The sequence below is a fragment of the Vidua macroura genome, chromosome 9 (assembly GCF_024509145.1).
Source record: "Vidua macroura isolate BioBank_ID:100142 chromosome 9, ASM2450914v1, whole genome shotgun sequence".
Lineage (NCBI taxonomy): Eukaryota > Metazoa > Chordata > Aves > Passeriformes > Viduidae > Vidua > Vidua macroura.
Window position 1 is genome coordinate 8,250,243 of NC_071579.1, and position 17,407 is coordinate 8,267,649.

Here is a 17,407-nt window from a genome sequence, read left to right on the forward strand (position 1 = left end):
TGAGAACAGGCAGCGCCAGGTCCGAAAAACAAAGCTTCCTGAACCAGTTGCGCTCGTGGCTGAGTGCTGCGACCAACACGGCAGCAGCCGGCACGGGCACAAAAGGGCACGGTGCTCCCGCCGCCGCTGCTTCCTGCGCCTCAGCTCCAACGGGCACGGCGCCTCCTCCCGCCGGCCCTGAGGCGGAGGGCCCGCGGCGGGCGGGGCGGCCGGACTCGTTTCGCGGCCGAGCGGAGCCGATCGCTGCCGCCCCAGCACCGCCTCCTCCCCTCCCCGCTCTCCGCCCGCCTCGCGGAGGCGGAGGGTTCGGCGCGCAGCGCTGTGCGTGTGTCCGCAGCTCGTGTGGCCGCGCTTACCCACTCCGCTCCCGCCTTCCCTTGGCAGCGCCGCGCCATCCACTCTCCGCTCCCTCTCTTCCGCCGCTGCTCCTTCCCGACCAGCCGGGGCTGCGCCTGCGAGTCTTCTTCCCCCGCATTCTGGAGGCTCCCAATATGTTCAGCGCCGTCCGCGCCCAGAGGCACCAGGTACGGCGGGCAGGGGCCGTGGGGCCGCGCTTTGTTCGACGCCGGGGAGCGGGCGGAGTTGGCGGCCCGGGCCGGCGCCCCGCGCTCGGGGAGCCGGAGCCCCTGCGGCCCCGCGGCGCTTTTGTTGCTTGCTTCGGGGCCCGTTTTCTTGGGCCGCAGAGTTGCCCGCATGGCCTGAAGGGCGTGAGGCCGCTCCTTCCGTGCCGGGGGAACGGGCGGGCCCCGGCGGCCGGGGAGTGCGGTGTAGCCCCCGGCCGGGAATTCCCGGGTTCCCCACGCGTGCGGGTGCGGGGCCAAGGTCAGGCTCTGCCTCTTGAAGCGCCACGCTGCAGCCGCGGAGTGGCATCTTCCTAACCCGTACCGTGAATGGGGGCGGCGTGGGGGGGAAAGAGAATCGCGGGAATCCTGGACTTTGAAGGAAATGTCCGGGATGAGCAACGTGTTCTGATAGCTATTTGCCAATATGACCCTCCCTGTCATCTATATCAGTTCTAGGAAATGGGAGATAATAAAGCAAAACCAGTGGCTGTCAGCTCGCATTAGTGCTTCTGGTGAACGCTGATGAGGGTGGATGACCAAGGCAGTTTGGTTTTGGTTTTTTTAGGGTTTTTTGAGGGGTGACTGGGGAGGTGTACATTATTTTCTGCCTGCATGCACCAATTTCCAGAGATTTTTAGAATTTTCAGAGGTGCTTCAAGGTAGAAAATGCTTTTTGCATTGGCACTTTTGCTGTTCCTTCACCCAGCATTCCCACAGATAATAAAACCTGAATTGGCTGTAATTTCACGCAGGGTAGAAAAATACTGACAGTGAGAGGCAAAACATCCGAGTTATTTCCTAAGGAGATGTGTGGTGATAGACTAATGGAAATACAGTCTCATGTCACTCCTTTTTTGTGTGGTTTGTGAAAGGAGGACTTTTATTTTTTCTTGTTTGCAGTGATAGGTGTGTAGACACCACATCTCTTCTGTCAGAGAGCTAGAAAATAAGAAAGCAAGCAGGAAGTGGTGCTTTGATGGTAAGATTGGTTTAATTTTCAAAAGCAGATTTTGTAGCCACAAGCCTGACTCCTGGAGCACAGGATGCAACACTCAGGGAATACTTTCCAGTTAGAAAGCTGTGTGTTAGCTGCTGTAATTAAGTCTGCTTTTATTTTCATCAACTTGAGTTCTTAAGGAGCAGGAGATGGAGAAAGGCAAAAACTGGCCAGAATGGGGGTGGAAGACAAGGAGGACATACAAACAAAACTCAGTGATTTGGTTGTGTGACAGATGTTTGGAGAACTGTGGGAAGTCTGTGTTAATAGAAAAAAATAAACCCAGGGAGTAGGAAAAGGGGAGGAAAGAACTGAGATTTTAGTAGAGTGAATGTGAGACAGAAGGTTGAAAAAGAGATGTAGATAAGGACTGTGACAACAATCGCAAAAGTATAAAGTGGGAAAGGAGAGGAAAGGCAGAACCAGTGTGAAAAGGGAACTAATGACCAGAGCTAGGGCTTAGAAGCGTGGGAGGCCAGTCCTAATGCTGAATGAGCAGCCGGAGTGTTACAGTACAGCAGTAACATTGAAGCATGAAGCCTGCTGCTTATAAATTTTTTAAGTCTGCATGCATAAATGTGTTTGGAAGAGCTCTCTGGGCTTGCTTTCTATAGAGGGCAGTCCAAGCATTGCACCTTCCAGGGCTGCATGTAAGAGATTTTGGAAAATGTCCACAATACTCTGTCCTTCCTCTTCAATTCCTAACCAGTGGTAGCAAAGATTCCATCTTCCCTCTCCCTGTCCTCACTGTTGGCATGGGAGCATGACTGAGGTTGATGTGTAGTGAAATAGAAAAATTTTGTCTACAAGTCATAGTTATCAGTGAGACTAAATCTTTAGTTGAAAGCAACTGAAAAGTGAATAAGCAAAACAAAATTGTTGTAAATTCTGAGTCTTACTTTAGATTACTGGTATAAAGAGGTTGAGCTGCTTTAGTAGTGTAAAGTATGTTAATAAATGTCTTGGATGTTTTATGGGTTTTGCCCAAGTGCAGACTCAGACATGAAAAGATGATGTGTTTTTACCATAAATAAATGCTAATGTATAAAAGAAATGTTTTGAGGACGTTTGGTTTTATATTCTGATACGGATAATGGACTGTGAGCAGTCGTAGGTGTGACCTACATTTCTTCTGAGCTGGGCTGTCACAAGCCAGAAAGCTCTGGCTGGGTGTTAAACTCCATTTTTGTTTCACAAGTGTCAATCAAGTGTCTGTCATTACATCAGCAAGTATTGACTTTAAATCAAAATTTATCAAGTATCTCCCTCAAATTAGTGCTTTACCTGTGAGTTGAAGAAGTAGTACATTAATTTGACTAAAAGCTTTGTGCAGAATTGGCACAGCAAATACTGCTCATGGAAGATGGGCTGTCTTAAAGATGAGATGTGAAATAGATGGTTTCTGTGTTGTTAGGTCATGGGCAAGGTGACTCTGCCTCTGGGGCTTCTTGTCTTGGTGGTCACCTGAGACCACAGCTCCTGCAAAAGGCTCTGCAGGGGAGAGGCCTAGGGCAGCACCGAGGATCACTGTGTCTCAGTATCATTGCTATTTAGGTGAGTTTTCTTAAATGTACCTTTAAATGGGCAGCAGTGAAATAGAGGAGTTGAAAAGGAGGGAATGTCCCTTCTGGAAGTCAGGATGTGCAGCCAGTTTATCTCTGAGTGCACGATGAGATGTGAATCGCTCGTGGTCCAGCGGTACACCTAGGTGGCAAAGGAAGATCTCTGTGCACAACATGAGGTGTTCAGGAAACAAAATTACTGCATAAAGGTTGTGTTTAAAATCGAGCAGCTGGGCAGACATCTGAATCCTGCATTCCTGGGAACAGCTGGGGTGCTAGAACACACCATGTGGATGTTCAGTGACTTCAGGCGCCTGCCTGAGCCTGGTGATTGGCTCTTGATCCAAGGGGGTCTCCAGCCCCATACCAGTACCAATCCTTACTGTTAAAATTACAACAAAAATCCAGAGTTTACACATTACTCTTTTTTTTTTTTTATCATTTTAAATGTAAGGGAATAGCTGCTCTCAAGTAGGAGTTTTCTCCAATGGAATGTGTTGTTCCCATTCTGGGATGATCATTCTGTAGCTTTATTGTGATTAAAGACGTGCATTTGGATGGAGCTTGATATAATCAAGGAGGGGAAGGTAGTGACAAAGTGATTTCGATTTAAAAAAAAATAATTTAAAGGAAAGAGTTTGTTTGTAGTACCTGTTTCTGACCTTTAATGGCAGAATAAGCAGTGTTCTGGACTTTGCAGTGTATTTTGGCTGATAGCTTGTGTTGTGTTCTAGCAGCAGCACTCCAAACCAAAATATGGAAAGTTGTGAATCTGCTTGTGCTATTTAATGCTGTTTTGAGTATTAATATTAGCCATGACACACACAACAGCATTGAAACTCTGTGGCAGTAATTAAGATGTTCAAATTCCTAGATATTCAGATTTGACAATACCGTTAGGGACATAAATGCATCTGCATGGGATTGGTGTCTCACACAAAGGAGGATTTTAACAGACAGACAGATCTTCCATTTCAATCCAGAACTATTTTGGATAACCTTCTTAGGTCTTGAAGGTCCCAAGCAAGTACGTATGGCAGAGTTAGAACACTGGAAATAAAACTGTTGTGTTACAGCAGAATGTGACAACACATGCCCAGAGATGTAAACTGAGCGAGGCTGATTGTGGGATTTAGTTAGGATAGTTTGACTAACTGTCCTGTGACTTGAAATGTTTTGGTTGAGGTGAATCTTTGGGGAAGATGTGGACATCAGGATGTTGAGTTCTGTTTCGAGAAGTTTGCTTGCTTTAAAAATTGCAGTGATTATGCCAGTTGTACCAGCAGGGATGTGTTAACTGCCAAATGCCTAATTAAACAATATTTGTTAAATAGAACTTGGTGTCAGGCTCTTGACTTGCCTGTAGAATTACAAAAAGAATATATCTTAATTTATTATTCTTTAATCTCACCTTTGTGTGAGATTTCTTTTCCCACCGAGGCAGACTGGCATTGCAGTGTGTTGATGGAATTGTGTGCAGGGGTGCTGCTCCTGCAGCGCCCCAGCGTTCCGGGGTGCTGTGTTCCTGTGATGTGGGACGCTGCTGTGCTCGGGAGCAGGTGTTCCCTTCTCCAGGCTGTGTGGCTGTGCCTGCTCCAGAGCCAAGCTCAGCGAGTGTTTGCTCTGCCTGCGCAGTTCTCTGCTGGCTGGACTCTGCTGTGGGAATGGAGGCAGTGTCCGTGGAGCTGGTGTGTGGTGGGATAATGCCCTCTGCCGCTCCGGGAATCAGCCTCCCGCTGGAGCTGCTGGGCTGCCCGGGCACGGGGCAGGTACCGCTCCTGCCAAAGTCACCCCTGGGCTGAGCGCTGGCCATGCACCACGGTCACAAGGTTCTCTTCCCTGCAACGGAGGGCACTTTTAGTTTTTGACAAGGAGAAATGAGCTGCACCTATTTTTAGGAAACCCAGTTCCCAATGTGGCATTTATTCTGTGGATACAAATATAGTGTTGGAACTGAAGTGATTGATGTTTTCCTGAGGTGGCACCAGGGTCATGGAAAGTTCCAGAGTGAGTGTTTGTTGCCTGTTCCCTCCCTGCTGCTGCTCCTCCTCCTCTTCTCCCCTCCCCGAAAAATCTCAGCATAAAGAGCCCACCAGCATGTGAATTCCCAGCAAAGCCATCCCAGTCTGCACTGCCAGTGCCGAGCTCAACCAGAACCCAACAGGGTCTGTTCCCAGCGTGGCAGAGAGACCTTTTACCAAAGAAAGCTGTCATACAGATTCCTGACTTTATACATCTTTCTGGAAGTAGCGGAGACTGGAGACATGCCCAGTCATTTCAGACATGTCCTTAATCCATCTTCAGACAATTTTAGGCATTCGGTAGAAGAAGGCTATAAGTAGATGAGCACAAGAAGAGCTGAAGGTAGGAGGCTTGTGGATTGTGTTCTTTTAGAAAATGGAGTAATTTCTGTTGCAATACTTGTGAGTTATCTACTTGTGGAAGCAATAATGATAATAGGATGTGCTGAAGGGCAGAGTTGCTAAAGGATTGGCTAAAAATGGGATTTAACTGTTGTAACTTTTTTCCTAAGCACTGATTTAGCCCTTTTCTTGTCTCCGGGGGTATAACGATGATGTGGTTGATCTCTTATTAGGCATGAGGATATGTTAGTGTCAATATGGAATTTTTCAGGCTGCTTGATTTTTGTGGGGAGAAAAAAACCCAAAACCCCCCAAAAAAACCAAGAGCAACAATAAAACAACCCCAACTTGTTTGTGGAGAAAAACTTGTTTGTTTGGGTCAAGACTGTGAATCAAGTTTTATGTGAAATACGTGGCAGCACTATTTGTACTTACTTGATACCTTCTCTTTTATTGCAGGTTATGATGCATGACTATCACAGAAGAAATTCATGTCTATAGCTCATAAGGACTATATTACATCATCTTCAAGCCTGATAGTTTTGGAATCCATTTTGCAGCTGCAAACACACGTCTGCTTTTGCATTTCCACAAACATCTTCCCTATCAGGAGATCCTGAAACTCGAGTGCTCTGTTCTAACACAGTGATACCATTGGGCTATTTTAAATTTACAGTCATATATTTGCTTGGTAAGTTGTATCATTAATTGTGTATACAGTAGTTAATACTTCTGCTGAAATTATATAAATTTAAAATCTTGGTGTCTTTTCTTTAATAAAACACAACAAATGGATGTTTGTAAGTAAGATTATTGTTGCCAGTTTAGGGTTGAATACTTGTAGTAGTAAGTGAATTTAAAATAGATGGATTAACACTAGAAGTATTTCGTAGGAGCCTTGATATTTTCGTTACTGATTTTTGCAATCCACTTCTGGTTTGGAGTTTTCTTATTTAGTGTGATCTTCAGAATTTTCTTAAACTTGAGATGCAAATAAAAATTATTGCTGGTGACATTAATAGAATCCCACATATATTCTAAGGTTTTTAAGGTAACTGTGCTTCTGTGTATGTTAGGAGCTCAAATTTACAAATCTGATTTTTGTTTCAAATTACTATTTCAAATTTATTAGGTAAGGGTAATAGTTTAATATTCTTAATTGGCTTCTTATTTGGAAAGTGGTTAACTAAAAAAGAATCAATTAAAGGAGCTATGGAATAGCTTCCAGATTAAAAAATTAAAGTTTCCTGAAGTTATTTTTCCAGTCTTAGACTGATCTCCCAGAGGTGGTATTTTTGTGTATGGCCGAGGTCTTCAGAGGAAGTTGTTCTAGCCTTTGAGATGACTTAAAATACATGATTATTGTTCAGAATTTATTAAATTATGTCTGTTTTGTTGGTCATAATGTTCTTTCATGACTTTCAGCTGCTCTAAAATACTGAGTCATTACTCATAAAATTAAACAGAAAATGTTTATCTATCTATTCTGCTTCACAAGCTACTTTAAGTTCTCAGTTCTTATTTTTCAATGTAGCTGGGTTTTGTGTCTGCAAAAAATGCAGCTGGACCAGAGTGGTAGGAAATGTAAAGTGGTGATGAATAATGTTAGCTGGGGATGGATCTACTGGAAAAGATCTTTAGGGAAGGGAATCCATGTAATTCAGTAGCTCCTAGCTTGCTCCCACAGAGCTGGCACTGATTCAGGCTGTGGTTTTGAATCCAGTACCTGCTGAAGTGATGTGGATGCATTAAAAGTTGTGGCCTCAATCCCTGAAATCATTAATCCATCAATGCCCCCTGCGTGTTGGTTTGCAAACAGTGTTGCTAGTACTGCTGCACTGAAGCAAAATGCTGTGTGTGTAACCTTTGCCCATTGCATGTGCAGCCAGACCAACACCAAAATGATTCCCAACGGGTATTTGATGTTCGAGGATGAGAACTTCATCGAGTCGTCTGTTGCCAAACTCAACGCCTTACGGAAGAGCGGTCAGTTCTGCGACGTCCGCCTCCAGGTACCTGTGCCCTGCCCCAGTGGGGTGCCTGGGGGGATTTGGGGGTTACACCATGTGAAGCTGTTGCTTCACAGACTGGGAGATGTGACATTTTAGAAGCCCGTTTTTCCGAAAAATGCATATTAAAAAATATCCAAATGGGGTGCACTTGGAGAGAAGTGATGGTAACTTGCAGCTGGAGACTGTTAATTTGAAAAATTGATTTGAACTGTGGCACTCACCTGAGTAGGTCTTCATATTGTGAAAATACAAAGGTAATTACAAAAAATCCTCACCAGCACATGGACTTGTTTGTGTTTGACATAAAGGTGTGTGGACACGAGATGCTGGCGCACCGAGCCGTGCTGGCATGCTGCAGTCCCTACCTGTTTGAAATCTTCAACACTGACAGCGACTGTCATGGAGTTTCCCATGTGAAATTCGATGATCTCAACCCGGAAGCTGTTGAAGTTCTGTTGAATTATGCCTATACTGCTCAGTAAGTAGTTCTCATGGTAACTAGAGAGAGGATAGACTTTGATTTGAAAAATCAGAATATTAAGAGGTACATTTCTCTATTTAATAGGTTAAAAGCTGATAAAGAGCTGGTGAAAGATGTATACTCTGCAGCAAAGAAGTTGAAGATGGAGAGGGTTAAGCAGGTACAGTTCTCAGCTCTTCTGGAAGTCCATTCTGCCTTCCCAGGCTGACAGCATTGCATCTTTTGGTGTTAACAAGCCAAAACCTGATGATTCTGTGGAAGAAGTGCTCAGCACAAAGCTACTGTAGATGTTCCTTAGCACTGTATTGATTTGGTGCCAGCTGGATGTGTTGCTTCCACTTGAGCTGTCTTAGTGCCAGTGTGTTCCCTGGAGTTACATTTTGTATTTGTTCACCTGTGTGAGAAGAACAGCTTTAAATCTTGGCTGATTCTTACCTTCAGGTCTGTGGCAGCAGTGCTGTGCTTGGTTGTGTTGGGAGCATGAACAAACCTGTAAATCTGTCAGAAAAATAATAATTCACACATTCCTGAACATAAATTTGGTAGTGCTTAACTTTGGGAATACCCTTAGCCGCAGATAGGGGTACCCTTTAAAAGAGAATTGGGATTATTAGCTCACCTGACCGAGAAGCAGTTTTCATTAGGTGGTAAGTAGAAAAGCATGGGGTCAGTGTAGATGTCAGTAGCTTCCAAATGTGTCTGACTTTTTCATTAAAATGTGCATACTCCTGTGGAAGGTAACATTCCCTTTACAGCACTGGCATGGGGATGACAGCAGAGCCACTACTCTGCAGTTAGAAAACAGCTGCTGTATGTTGGGATAGATAATTTAAATGTATAAAAACGGTGTGTTTGTACACTAAGCTGCAGCTCTTTCATTGCCAGGTTTGTGGTGACTATTTGCTCTCCAAGATGGACGTGCAGAGCTGCATCTCGTACCGGAACTTCGCCAGTTGCATGGGAGACTCTCGGTTGTTGAACAAGATCGATGGCTACATTCAGGAACACCTTGTAGAGATTTCAGAACAGGAGGAATTTCTCAAGCTCCCACGGTTAAAGGTTAGCTTAAGTTTGTAGAATTCCTTCTGGTACAGGATTTCCAAAAAGCAACCTGAGGAGCAACTAGGATTTCCTTCCCTTTTGGAGGCAGGAAAGCTTGGTGTACTGATTGCTGCCAGTATTATAACAATTCTGGATCTGTGTCCTACTGCTGTGAACCTTAACTGTAGAGAACACATGCTGTCACCCTTTCCAGGTCTAAAAGGTGATTGTATTTAAATGTGCTTCCTAGTTCCATTGGCTGAAAGTTCCTTGTGGTGTTTCTGGCTCTGTAGTAAAGAGAGAGTTGTGCTTACTTTGTAGAATACAGCATGCTACAGGGTAATTCCTAGAGAGTAAGTAATCTTTTTTTCTTCTCTCTCAAGCTTGAAATAATGCTGGAAGACAATGTTGGCCTACCCAGCAATGGCAAATTGTACACAAAGGTAATCAACTGGGTACAGCGCAGCATCTGGGAGAACGGAGGCAGCCTGGAAGATCTAATGGAAGAGGTTAGTCTTTAAGAAAATGGGATTTTGGGATTAATCATTTAAAAAACCCCAAAAAAAGCCAATATGAAGGATGATCCCTTTTTTTTCTTTTTTTTTTTCCCCTTCACTTTTTTAACTGACCCTAAAGAATTTAAATTTTGCTGTAGGTACCCCTAAGCTGAGAAACTGGGGGGGTGTTCAGGTGAGCTGAATGCACTGTTCAGTCTGGTCTTCACTTTCCTTTTTGCTCCCCGTTGCTGTATAGTAGCCTCAGAGTGGCCTGTATCTGCTTTAGTTTGGGGAGGTGGTACTGAGACTTGCCATAGATTGGTGATGTTTTCCTTTGCAGGTTTTGCTTGTAAATGCACAGTAGGTAAAAGCTTCTAATGGTTGTTCCTCCCCGTTGGTTTATCTCCCCATAGGTTTATTAACAAAACTAGGATACCAAGGCTGAAGAACCAAGAAGAGCCTCAAGTGTATTGACACGTACAGAAGCAGCAGTCCTGCCCCAGTGCTCCTAAGAAAATCCGCTGTGGGCAGAGAACGATCATGATGATTTAATGGTGTTTACTTACTCCTTTACAGGATGCATTATTTTGAAACTTATGTGTTGTTAAATGGCTTTTCTCATGAATACTAATGTTAGATGTAGCCTGGGCAGTGTTTAATGGCAAAATTAGTGGGGAGACAAAATTTTTAATTGGCTCCAACAAATGGACTTTATCAAATCTTGTGAAATTCTTCAAAATTTTCAAAATCTGCTATTACGTGCACAAAAGATCCCCAGAAACAGTTGTCTAGGCAAAAGTACATGTTGATGCTGTCATATAATCTCAAGTGTATATTTCCTCTTGGAGAAACTAATTTAAAAGCTTTGATCATGTTGAAATTAAGATGCATTTCATTGAAACAGCTGCATCTAAGTTTCAGTGGTGGACAACAGTTTCTTCCAGAACTTAAATTTGTGTTGTCTTCCCTCATTCCCATACCTTTCTTTTAGAGTCTGTTGGCTTCTCTTGGCCTTTTATGATGGAGATAAATATGTGTATTTTTCATAGCAGAAAACTTGTGTGCAGGGATAAGGAAAATGCTTGCATGAGACTGTGAATTTGTGTAACTCTGCAAATTAATGTGCCTTTGGCTTGTCTAATGTTTCTGTGCTGGGAAAACAGCAGAAGCCCAAGGAAAATGAAGATTTCTCTCAAGCTGAGAAAGTAAGGAACCTTCACCCCCTGTTTGAAGATTGCCACCATGACATCTGCTTCCTTTTAGTTTTGCCACTGTGCGAGCTTGAGATGAGCTGACGAGCAGTGTGGTGCCTGGGGTAATGTGCCTGTAGCTGAGGAGCACAGAGACAGCAGCCACATGGGTGTTCTGTTATTGTTTTTGCAGGTGCAAACGCTGTACTACTCAGCTGATCACAAGCTGCTTGATGGAAATCTGCTAGATGGACAGGCTGAGGTGTATGGCAGTGATGATGACCACATTCAGTTTGTGCAGGTACCAATTGCAGACAGTCTCAGGTAACCCCCAGGTAGACTGGAGCAGTTTACAGCACACCTGAAGTCTTGTGTTCTGCTGGCAGAGAAGGCAACAAGTGCTGTAGTGGAGAAATGCACCAGGAGAAGGTGTCTGGCTGGGAGCTGCTGCAGGCCATGATGTGCTCTCAGATTCTGTCTCTTTGGCAGGCTGGGCTGACTCTCAGACTTTGCACAACAGTGTGCTCTAATTCTGACTTCAAATCAATCCTGGCTGTTAGAAGAAAGAAGAGGCAGACAGGCACTCAGCTGTAGGAAGTCAGCTGAGACATTGTAGAGTTCCCAGAGACTGTAGAGAAACACGGACTGCTTGGCTTGCAGTAGGGAGTGTGTCTGGTTAATTTTGGCCCAGAAAAAGATTCCAGATCCAAGTTCTAATCCTTCAGCTGCCAGTGCCCGCTTCTTTTGTTCAGCTGCACTGGTGGTGTAGCTGCCAAATCTCTCTGATGCTTTGACTGAGTGCAGATCACTCCTGTGCTTTTTGAGAGGTCGTTTTTTATGGTTTTATTTTTTATTTCTTACCAGGTGTAATCCTTCTGAACTCCAGAAAACCACATGGCTTAGTACAAACGCAGGCTAAGATAGAAAGAATAAAAAAAGGACTAACTGTTGTAAATTATCAGTTGCTTTATACAAATGAACTTGGTTTAAATTTATGAATTTAAAGCAAATACATTGTAGTATTTTATAACAGTGAAACATGTTAATACAAAAAGTTTCCTTTATGAAATTCTTAGCTAATGTGTAAAACACTGTCCATCCCAGAATGTGGATTTTAGAAGTGAAATGAGAGGAAAAGGAAAAGCCAGCTAATCTTCCAGTTTGTTAATTGTTTTTAGAAAGCCTTCACAAGGTTCTCCACCTCTGGATACCACTTATAATGCTTAGAAGCAGAGAGGTGAATGTTAAGAAAGTTCATTTTCAGAACGAAGACCAGGACTTGTCAATGTTTTTCTACAAATCCTTTCTAATGAGAAAAATCACCAGCTTCAGACATCCTAAACAGTTGAGGGAACTAACACTAAAAATCCCCTAGATGCCAGTCCTGGAAAAATTGTAACCTTTACATTTTTAAATTACAAAACTTTGTATTTTCTGTTGCTGTTGAGGCAATTTAAAGATAAGGGCTTAAGTGGTTAATTGGATGAAGGTTCAGAAATTTAAAAAATGCTCTCTCCAAGTCACGGTGAGCTGAGCTTAGCAATCCAGCTCCTCTGTTTGAGGTTATCTGAGTTAGGTGATGTGTTTCTGAAGTCTTGTGACAGTTTCCATGGAGATCAGGCTCCAGGGAACTGTGCAAGCATCGCAGACTTGGGACTGTGGTCATAAACTCTGCTGCTGAACAGTATAGACAGCACGGTAACTTCCTGTGCTTCAGGAAGAGCCTCAACAACCCGGCCAACTGTGCTGAAACTGGGAATTTTGAGGTTTTTCTTAACAGAGTAAAATAATGTAAGCTACAGTATAAATTTAATTGGAAATGAAAGAAGAAATCTCGTGTTAGTGGAAGTATCAAGGGAGTAAAATCCAAGAAACAGCTAATCTGAGCACAGAGGTGAACTGAGGTAAAATTAGTTTGTCTTCAGGGAATGAAGAGAATAGTTAATTCACTTCCAAACAGCATTATATAATGAACTCAAGTTCCAGAAGCAGAGCTTGGGAGTGAGGCTTCTATGTGGTAGCTCAGTTCTTTCCAGCTGCACGTAGTTCTTTCCTTACATTCGTAAATCCTGCTAGAAATGCACACCTACTTCAGGGATTTGCAGTCCTGCACCAGCAGTATAAAGCTGCAGTCACAGGATAAAGTGAGTTCCAGGAGAAAAGTGTAGGGTGGTTTATGGCCACTGTTTCTGGGCAGGCAAGATGTTCTGCTGAGAATATAGGTGTGCTATAAATGCTGCTCTGCGGAGGCGGTAAACGAGCGTGCTCCGGAGTAGCTACGCAGTATCTCAGAGAAGCAGAGGTAAAAGGAGCTGTAGTCTCTGGCTAGGTTTCTGTAGCTGCCTTTTGATTTTGCAGAAGAGGCCACCACGTGAGAATGATCACAAGCAGATCAGTAGCAGCTCCTCTGGAAGTCTTTCTCCAAATGCTACTGTTCAGAGTCCTAAACATGAGTGGAAAATCATTGCTTCAGAGAAGACTTCGAGTGAGTAACAGGGGCAGGGGTTGTCTCCTCAGATGTGTCTCCTCTCGGGTACCTGCCACCTTCTACTCCCTGGGGATTTCCTTCACATCTTTGAGGAATGCTAAGGTGTTTCTTCTTACTGATGATACAAGTCAAGTAATTTGTAGGGTACTTCAGATGTACCTGGGCCAAACTGGGATGACATACATTTCAGTTCCTTATCAACTAAATCCGTGGTGTGTAATAATTTTCCCAGAAAATCCTAAGGACACAGGCAGTCCATAGTTAATGAACAGAGCTGTTTGCACTGTGTGTGCAAGGAGATTCCCAGCCCATGTTTAAGTTGCTGTCGTATGTCCTTCGAGCACTCTTTTAGTATCTAAAGCATAGTTGTAAATAACTAACACTTTTGGAACCAGTAACCTGAGAAAATGAAGTTTCCGTGCTGCCAAGGGGACAGAGAACCAGCAGAGCCCATTTGGCATCCAGCTCGGTCCCCCTTCACGTGGCACCCTGCTTACGGTGGCGGTGTGCTGTCCCCGCAGGTAACACGTACCTGTGCCTGGCCGTGCTGGACGGGGTGCTGTGCGTCATCTTCCTGCACGGCCGCAACAGCCCGCAGAGCTCCCCCTCGAGCACCCCCCGGCTGCTGAAGAGCCTGAGCTTCGAGCTGCAGCCCAGCGACCTCATCGAGAAGCCCATGTCCCCCATGCAGTACGCGCGCTCGGGGCTGGGCACGGCCGAGCTGAACGGCAGGCTCATCGCTGCGGGTGAGCCGGGGCGGGGGCGCCGGGCCGGGGGTGGGCCGGTGCCTCTGAATGTGGGGCCAGTAACCTCTCGCTTGCAGGGGGCTACAACAGGGAGGAGTGCCTGCGCACCGTGGAGTGCTACGACCCTGAGAAGGACACCTGGACGTTCATCGCACCCATGAGGACGCCGAGGGCCCGGTTCCAGATGGCAGTGCTGATGGTGTGTGGGGTGGGGAGCAGGCAAGCCTGTGGGACCCCACCTGGGCTGAGCTGAACAGGGCACACTGAACAGGATGGCTCTAGAAGCTGTTTCTCTTAGTTCCATGGTTACCTGAGTGCTCACGAGCTGACTGGTGTGCTGAGAGGTGACGGGTGTTGGTTTGTTCTCTCAGGGGCAGCTGTATGTCGTGGGTGGGTCAAACGGCCACTCGGATGACTTGAGCTGCGGAGAGATGTACGAGCCCGAGATCGATGACTGGACCCCTGTTCCCGAGCTGCGGACCAACCGCTGCAACGCAGGTGAGGCCTCTGCAGCGCCCGACTGGGGGCTGGAGACTCAGCCAGTTCTTGCTCACTTGCCATTCTTTCCTCTATCAACAGGAGTGTGTGCCTTGAACGGAAAGCTGTACATTGTGGGTGGTTCTGATCCCTATGGCCAGAAAGGACTGAAGAACTGTGATGTGTTTGATCCTGTAACAAAGGCTTGGACTAGCTGTGCTCCCCTTAACATCCGTAAGTTTGTTGGGGAGCTGGGCAGGGATGGGGAGAAAAGGGCAACTGCAGAACTGCACCAAACCAAAAACTACACCAAACAAAGCCCCTTTGAGTCGCTGCTGCTGTGGGCTGTTGCTGGTGGCTGACTCTGCCAGCTTTGGTTGCAGGGAGGCACCAGTCGGCCGTGTGTGAGCTGGGGGGGTACCTGTACATCATCGGCGGGGCCGAGTCCTGGAACTGCCTCAACAGCGTGGAGCGCTACAACCCCGAGAACAACACCTGGACCCTGATGGCGCCCATGAACGTGGCACGGCGCGGCGCCGGCGTGGCTGTCCGTGATGGTAGGGCTGGGGCTGCTGCCTCGGGGCCTTTCATATTTGTTCTGATGCGAGTAGAATACAAAGTTGCGCTCCTTTTTGGGCAGGAAACAGTACAGTAGGAGCCTGGTTAAATGCCCAGTTTTAATTAAAAAGCAAAAATCCTCTTGGTTTTGGGGCATTCACCCCACCTCTTTGTTCTGAAAGTGTCACTGTGCAGCTTCTAAAGCTGCACCTGTTTGAATTTGGATTTGCTCTTACTCTGAATCAAATTCCTGTCAGCTGTCATGGGCAGGAGACCCAAAGCAGATCACTCCTGTAAGTGCAGACCTTGACCAGGCCAAGGTCTGCGACAACACCTGGGTCCCTTGGGGCTTTGTTGAGCCTCCTGGTGGGAGCACAGGGCCAGCTGGTGCTGAGCAGTGAGCGTGGCTCCCTTTCCTCACACAGGCAAGCTCTTTGTGGCTGGAGGATTTGACGGCACGCACGCGGTGAACTGCGTGGAGATGTACGACCCTGCCAGGAACGAGTGGAAGATGATGGGCAGCATGACCACGCCCAGGAGCAACGCCGGCATCACCACCGTGGCCAACACCATTTATGCAGTGGGGGGCTTTGATGGCAATGAGTTCTTGAACACACTTGAGGTCTATAATCCAGAGTCAAATGAGTGGAGCCCCTACACCAAAATTTACAAGTTTTAAGTCAATTAAATTCCCTTTTCAAACTAACAGGCTTAGTGATGTAATTGTGTTTCAGTTAGAGGTACACCTGTGAATAGGGGTGGGGAGGGCATAGATGTTGCCAACAGCAACACAGAGCTTTTGCATATTGCATATTAACGTGCTGTATATATTTGTTTTGGAAAAAATACTGAGATGAAGGGTTTTTTTGTGTATTTTAGAACTTTAAAGGTTTTGTTTTAAGATTTTGATGATAATGCAAGAGAAACTAGACTGGGCATATCATTTCAGGAGCTTCCCCCCAGTATTTGTTACTTTGCACATTGGATGACTTCTTGGAGGTGTGTTCTTGGGGCAGGAAGGGTAACATTTGTGGGGGATAATGTTTTCTTCTTTCATCAGGCCTTGGTTTCCTTCAGTAACTGGAACAATCTGTAACAAGAAGCCTTATTTAAATAGATGTAATGGCTATTTTTTTTATTAAGAAAAGCTGACATGCCTCTGCTAATACCTTATCTTTTACAATTGCCTTTTTATAACAGTTTTTATATACTCAGCAGAGTATTTTGTCTGTTGAAATGCAAATGGCAGATAAATGGTTATTGAAACAAAGAGACAGCCTTGGAGTTTCTAGAGCCCGAGTGGGACAGTGGATTGCCCCCACAGGTGAGCTGCTGCCTCTGCTGCAATAGTGTGAGTTAGTCTGCACCACCTTCCTTAGAACTGCATAGGGTTTCTGGACATGACACACCCAGACTTTCTAGGGTGGGACAAGGATTCTGGCTCCAAGTGTTTTGAGGAGAATGCAGAGCGTGCTTTCTGTACAGCAGTTTTGTTACTCTGGGTGAGCTGATCTTTGTACAACAACAACTGGGGGGGGGGGTTCTCATGGGTTTTAAACTCTTGCCAGCTGGCAAAGAAAATGTGTTGTAGTACCTGTCTTTATTTTTCTAATATTACCAGCTGGAAGTGTGGTAGAACATGAATAACTTGATTTTGTATGTGTTCATAGTCCTGTTTTAGTTCACTTTCTCTGCTCCTATGGATCAAATGTCAGGGTGGGATGACTTGGTGTCTAATGTGTAGTGCTGCACATCTAACTCTGGGTGCCAAAACTAGCACTGACTGCTTGCTGCTGCTGCAAACACATTAAAGGTACCTTTTGGGAAACCCTTGCACCACAGGCGTGCCCTGGCCTGGCTGTGTGTCCTTTTCTTCAAGGAGGGGGTGTCCAAAGAGGAGATACTAAAAATGACATTTCAGATGGGTGTGCAGGCACAGGGCAGGGGGTGGAGTGTCCCATGTCCCTCATGCCTGCAGTAGAGTCAGGCTTGCTGCTCGAGGGACTGGGGCTCGGAGCACCACAGCCCCTGGGGAGTGTCTGGGCCAGGGCTTTCCCTGCTCAGGGGCTGTGTTCAGAAACCTCTCTTCAGGTTGGGTGGTGCCCCACAGGGCCGGGGCCACACAAAGCTGCAAATGCACAACAGAGGTGCAAAGCTGCGCCTTCACCTTTAGGGATGAGCCACACTGGTGCTAGGCCAGGTTCTGTGCAGTGGGGCAGGAGCCTCACTGCTCCAGCTTCCCATGGGAGTGGGAAAACACACCAGGCCCAGGAAATTCCTGCACACCAGCCTCTGCAGGCAGACTTGTCCTCCACAACAGCCCTTCCCAGCCAGCTGCCCAGAGAGCACAGCCAGCATGTGCTGCAGCTGGGCCAGGGTTGGGACACAACCACAACTCACAGCACCTTTGAGCCAACGTCCCCATGCTGCTC

At 45.9% G+C, this 17,407-nt stretch overlaps 1 protein-coding gene across 2 annotated transcripts; it reads left to right on the forward strand.

Annotated features, from left to right (window-relative positions):
• The first annotated feature begins 212 nt into the window (after positions 1-212).
• On the forward strand, positions 213-16,816 carry IVNS1ABP (influenza virus NS1A binding protein). 2 transcript variants are annotated; one of them, XM_053985116.1, is made up of 15 exons: positions 213-524; positions 5,945-6,176; positions 7,371-7,497; positions 7,806-7,975; positions 8,063-8,138; positions 8,864-9,037; positions 9,403-9,528; positions 10,900-11,007; positions 13,065-13,191; positions 13,716-13,940; positions 14,018-14,139; positions 14,312-14,438; positions 14,520-14,651; positions 14,801-14,974; positions 15,401-16,816. In XM_053985116.1, the coding sequence occupies exons 3-15, from the start codon at positions 7,387-7,389 to the stop codon at positions 15,652-15,654; spliced, it is 1,926 nt and encodes a 641-aa protein (XP_053841091.1). In that variant the 5' UTR covers positions 213-524; positions 5,945-6,176; positions 7,371-7,386; the 3' UTR covers positions 15,655-16,816. The 2 variants fall into 2 exon arrangements, with proteins under 2 accessions (XP_053841091.1, XP_053841092.1); XM_053985117.1 differs by lacking the exon at positions 213-524 and adding an exon at positions 5,272-5,486.
• Positions 16,817-17,407: the final 591 nt, after the last annotated feature.

Bases quoted from the DNA above. Each gene is read 5' to 3' on its own strand.
- IVNS1ABP (XM_053985116.1), top strand. From the start codon at position 7,387: ATGATTCCCAACGGGTATTTGATGTTCGAGGATGAGAACTTCATCGAG. The intron at 9,038-9,402 runs GTTAGCTTAAGT...TTCTCTCTCAAG, and splicing joins TCAAGCTCCCACGGTTAAAG to CTTGAAATAATGCTGGAAGA. The intron at 14,140-14,311 runs GTGTGTGGGGTG...TTGTTCTCTCAG, and splicing joins TCCAGATGGCAGTGCTGATG to GGGCAGCTGTATGTCGTGGG.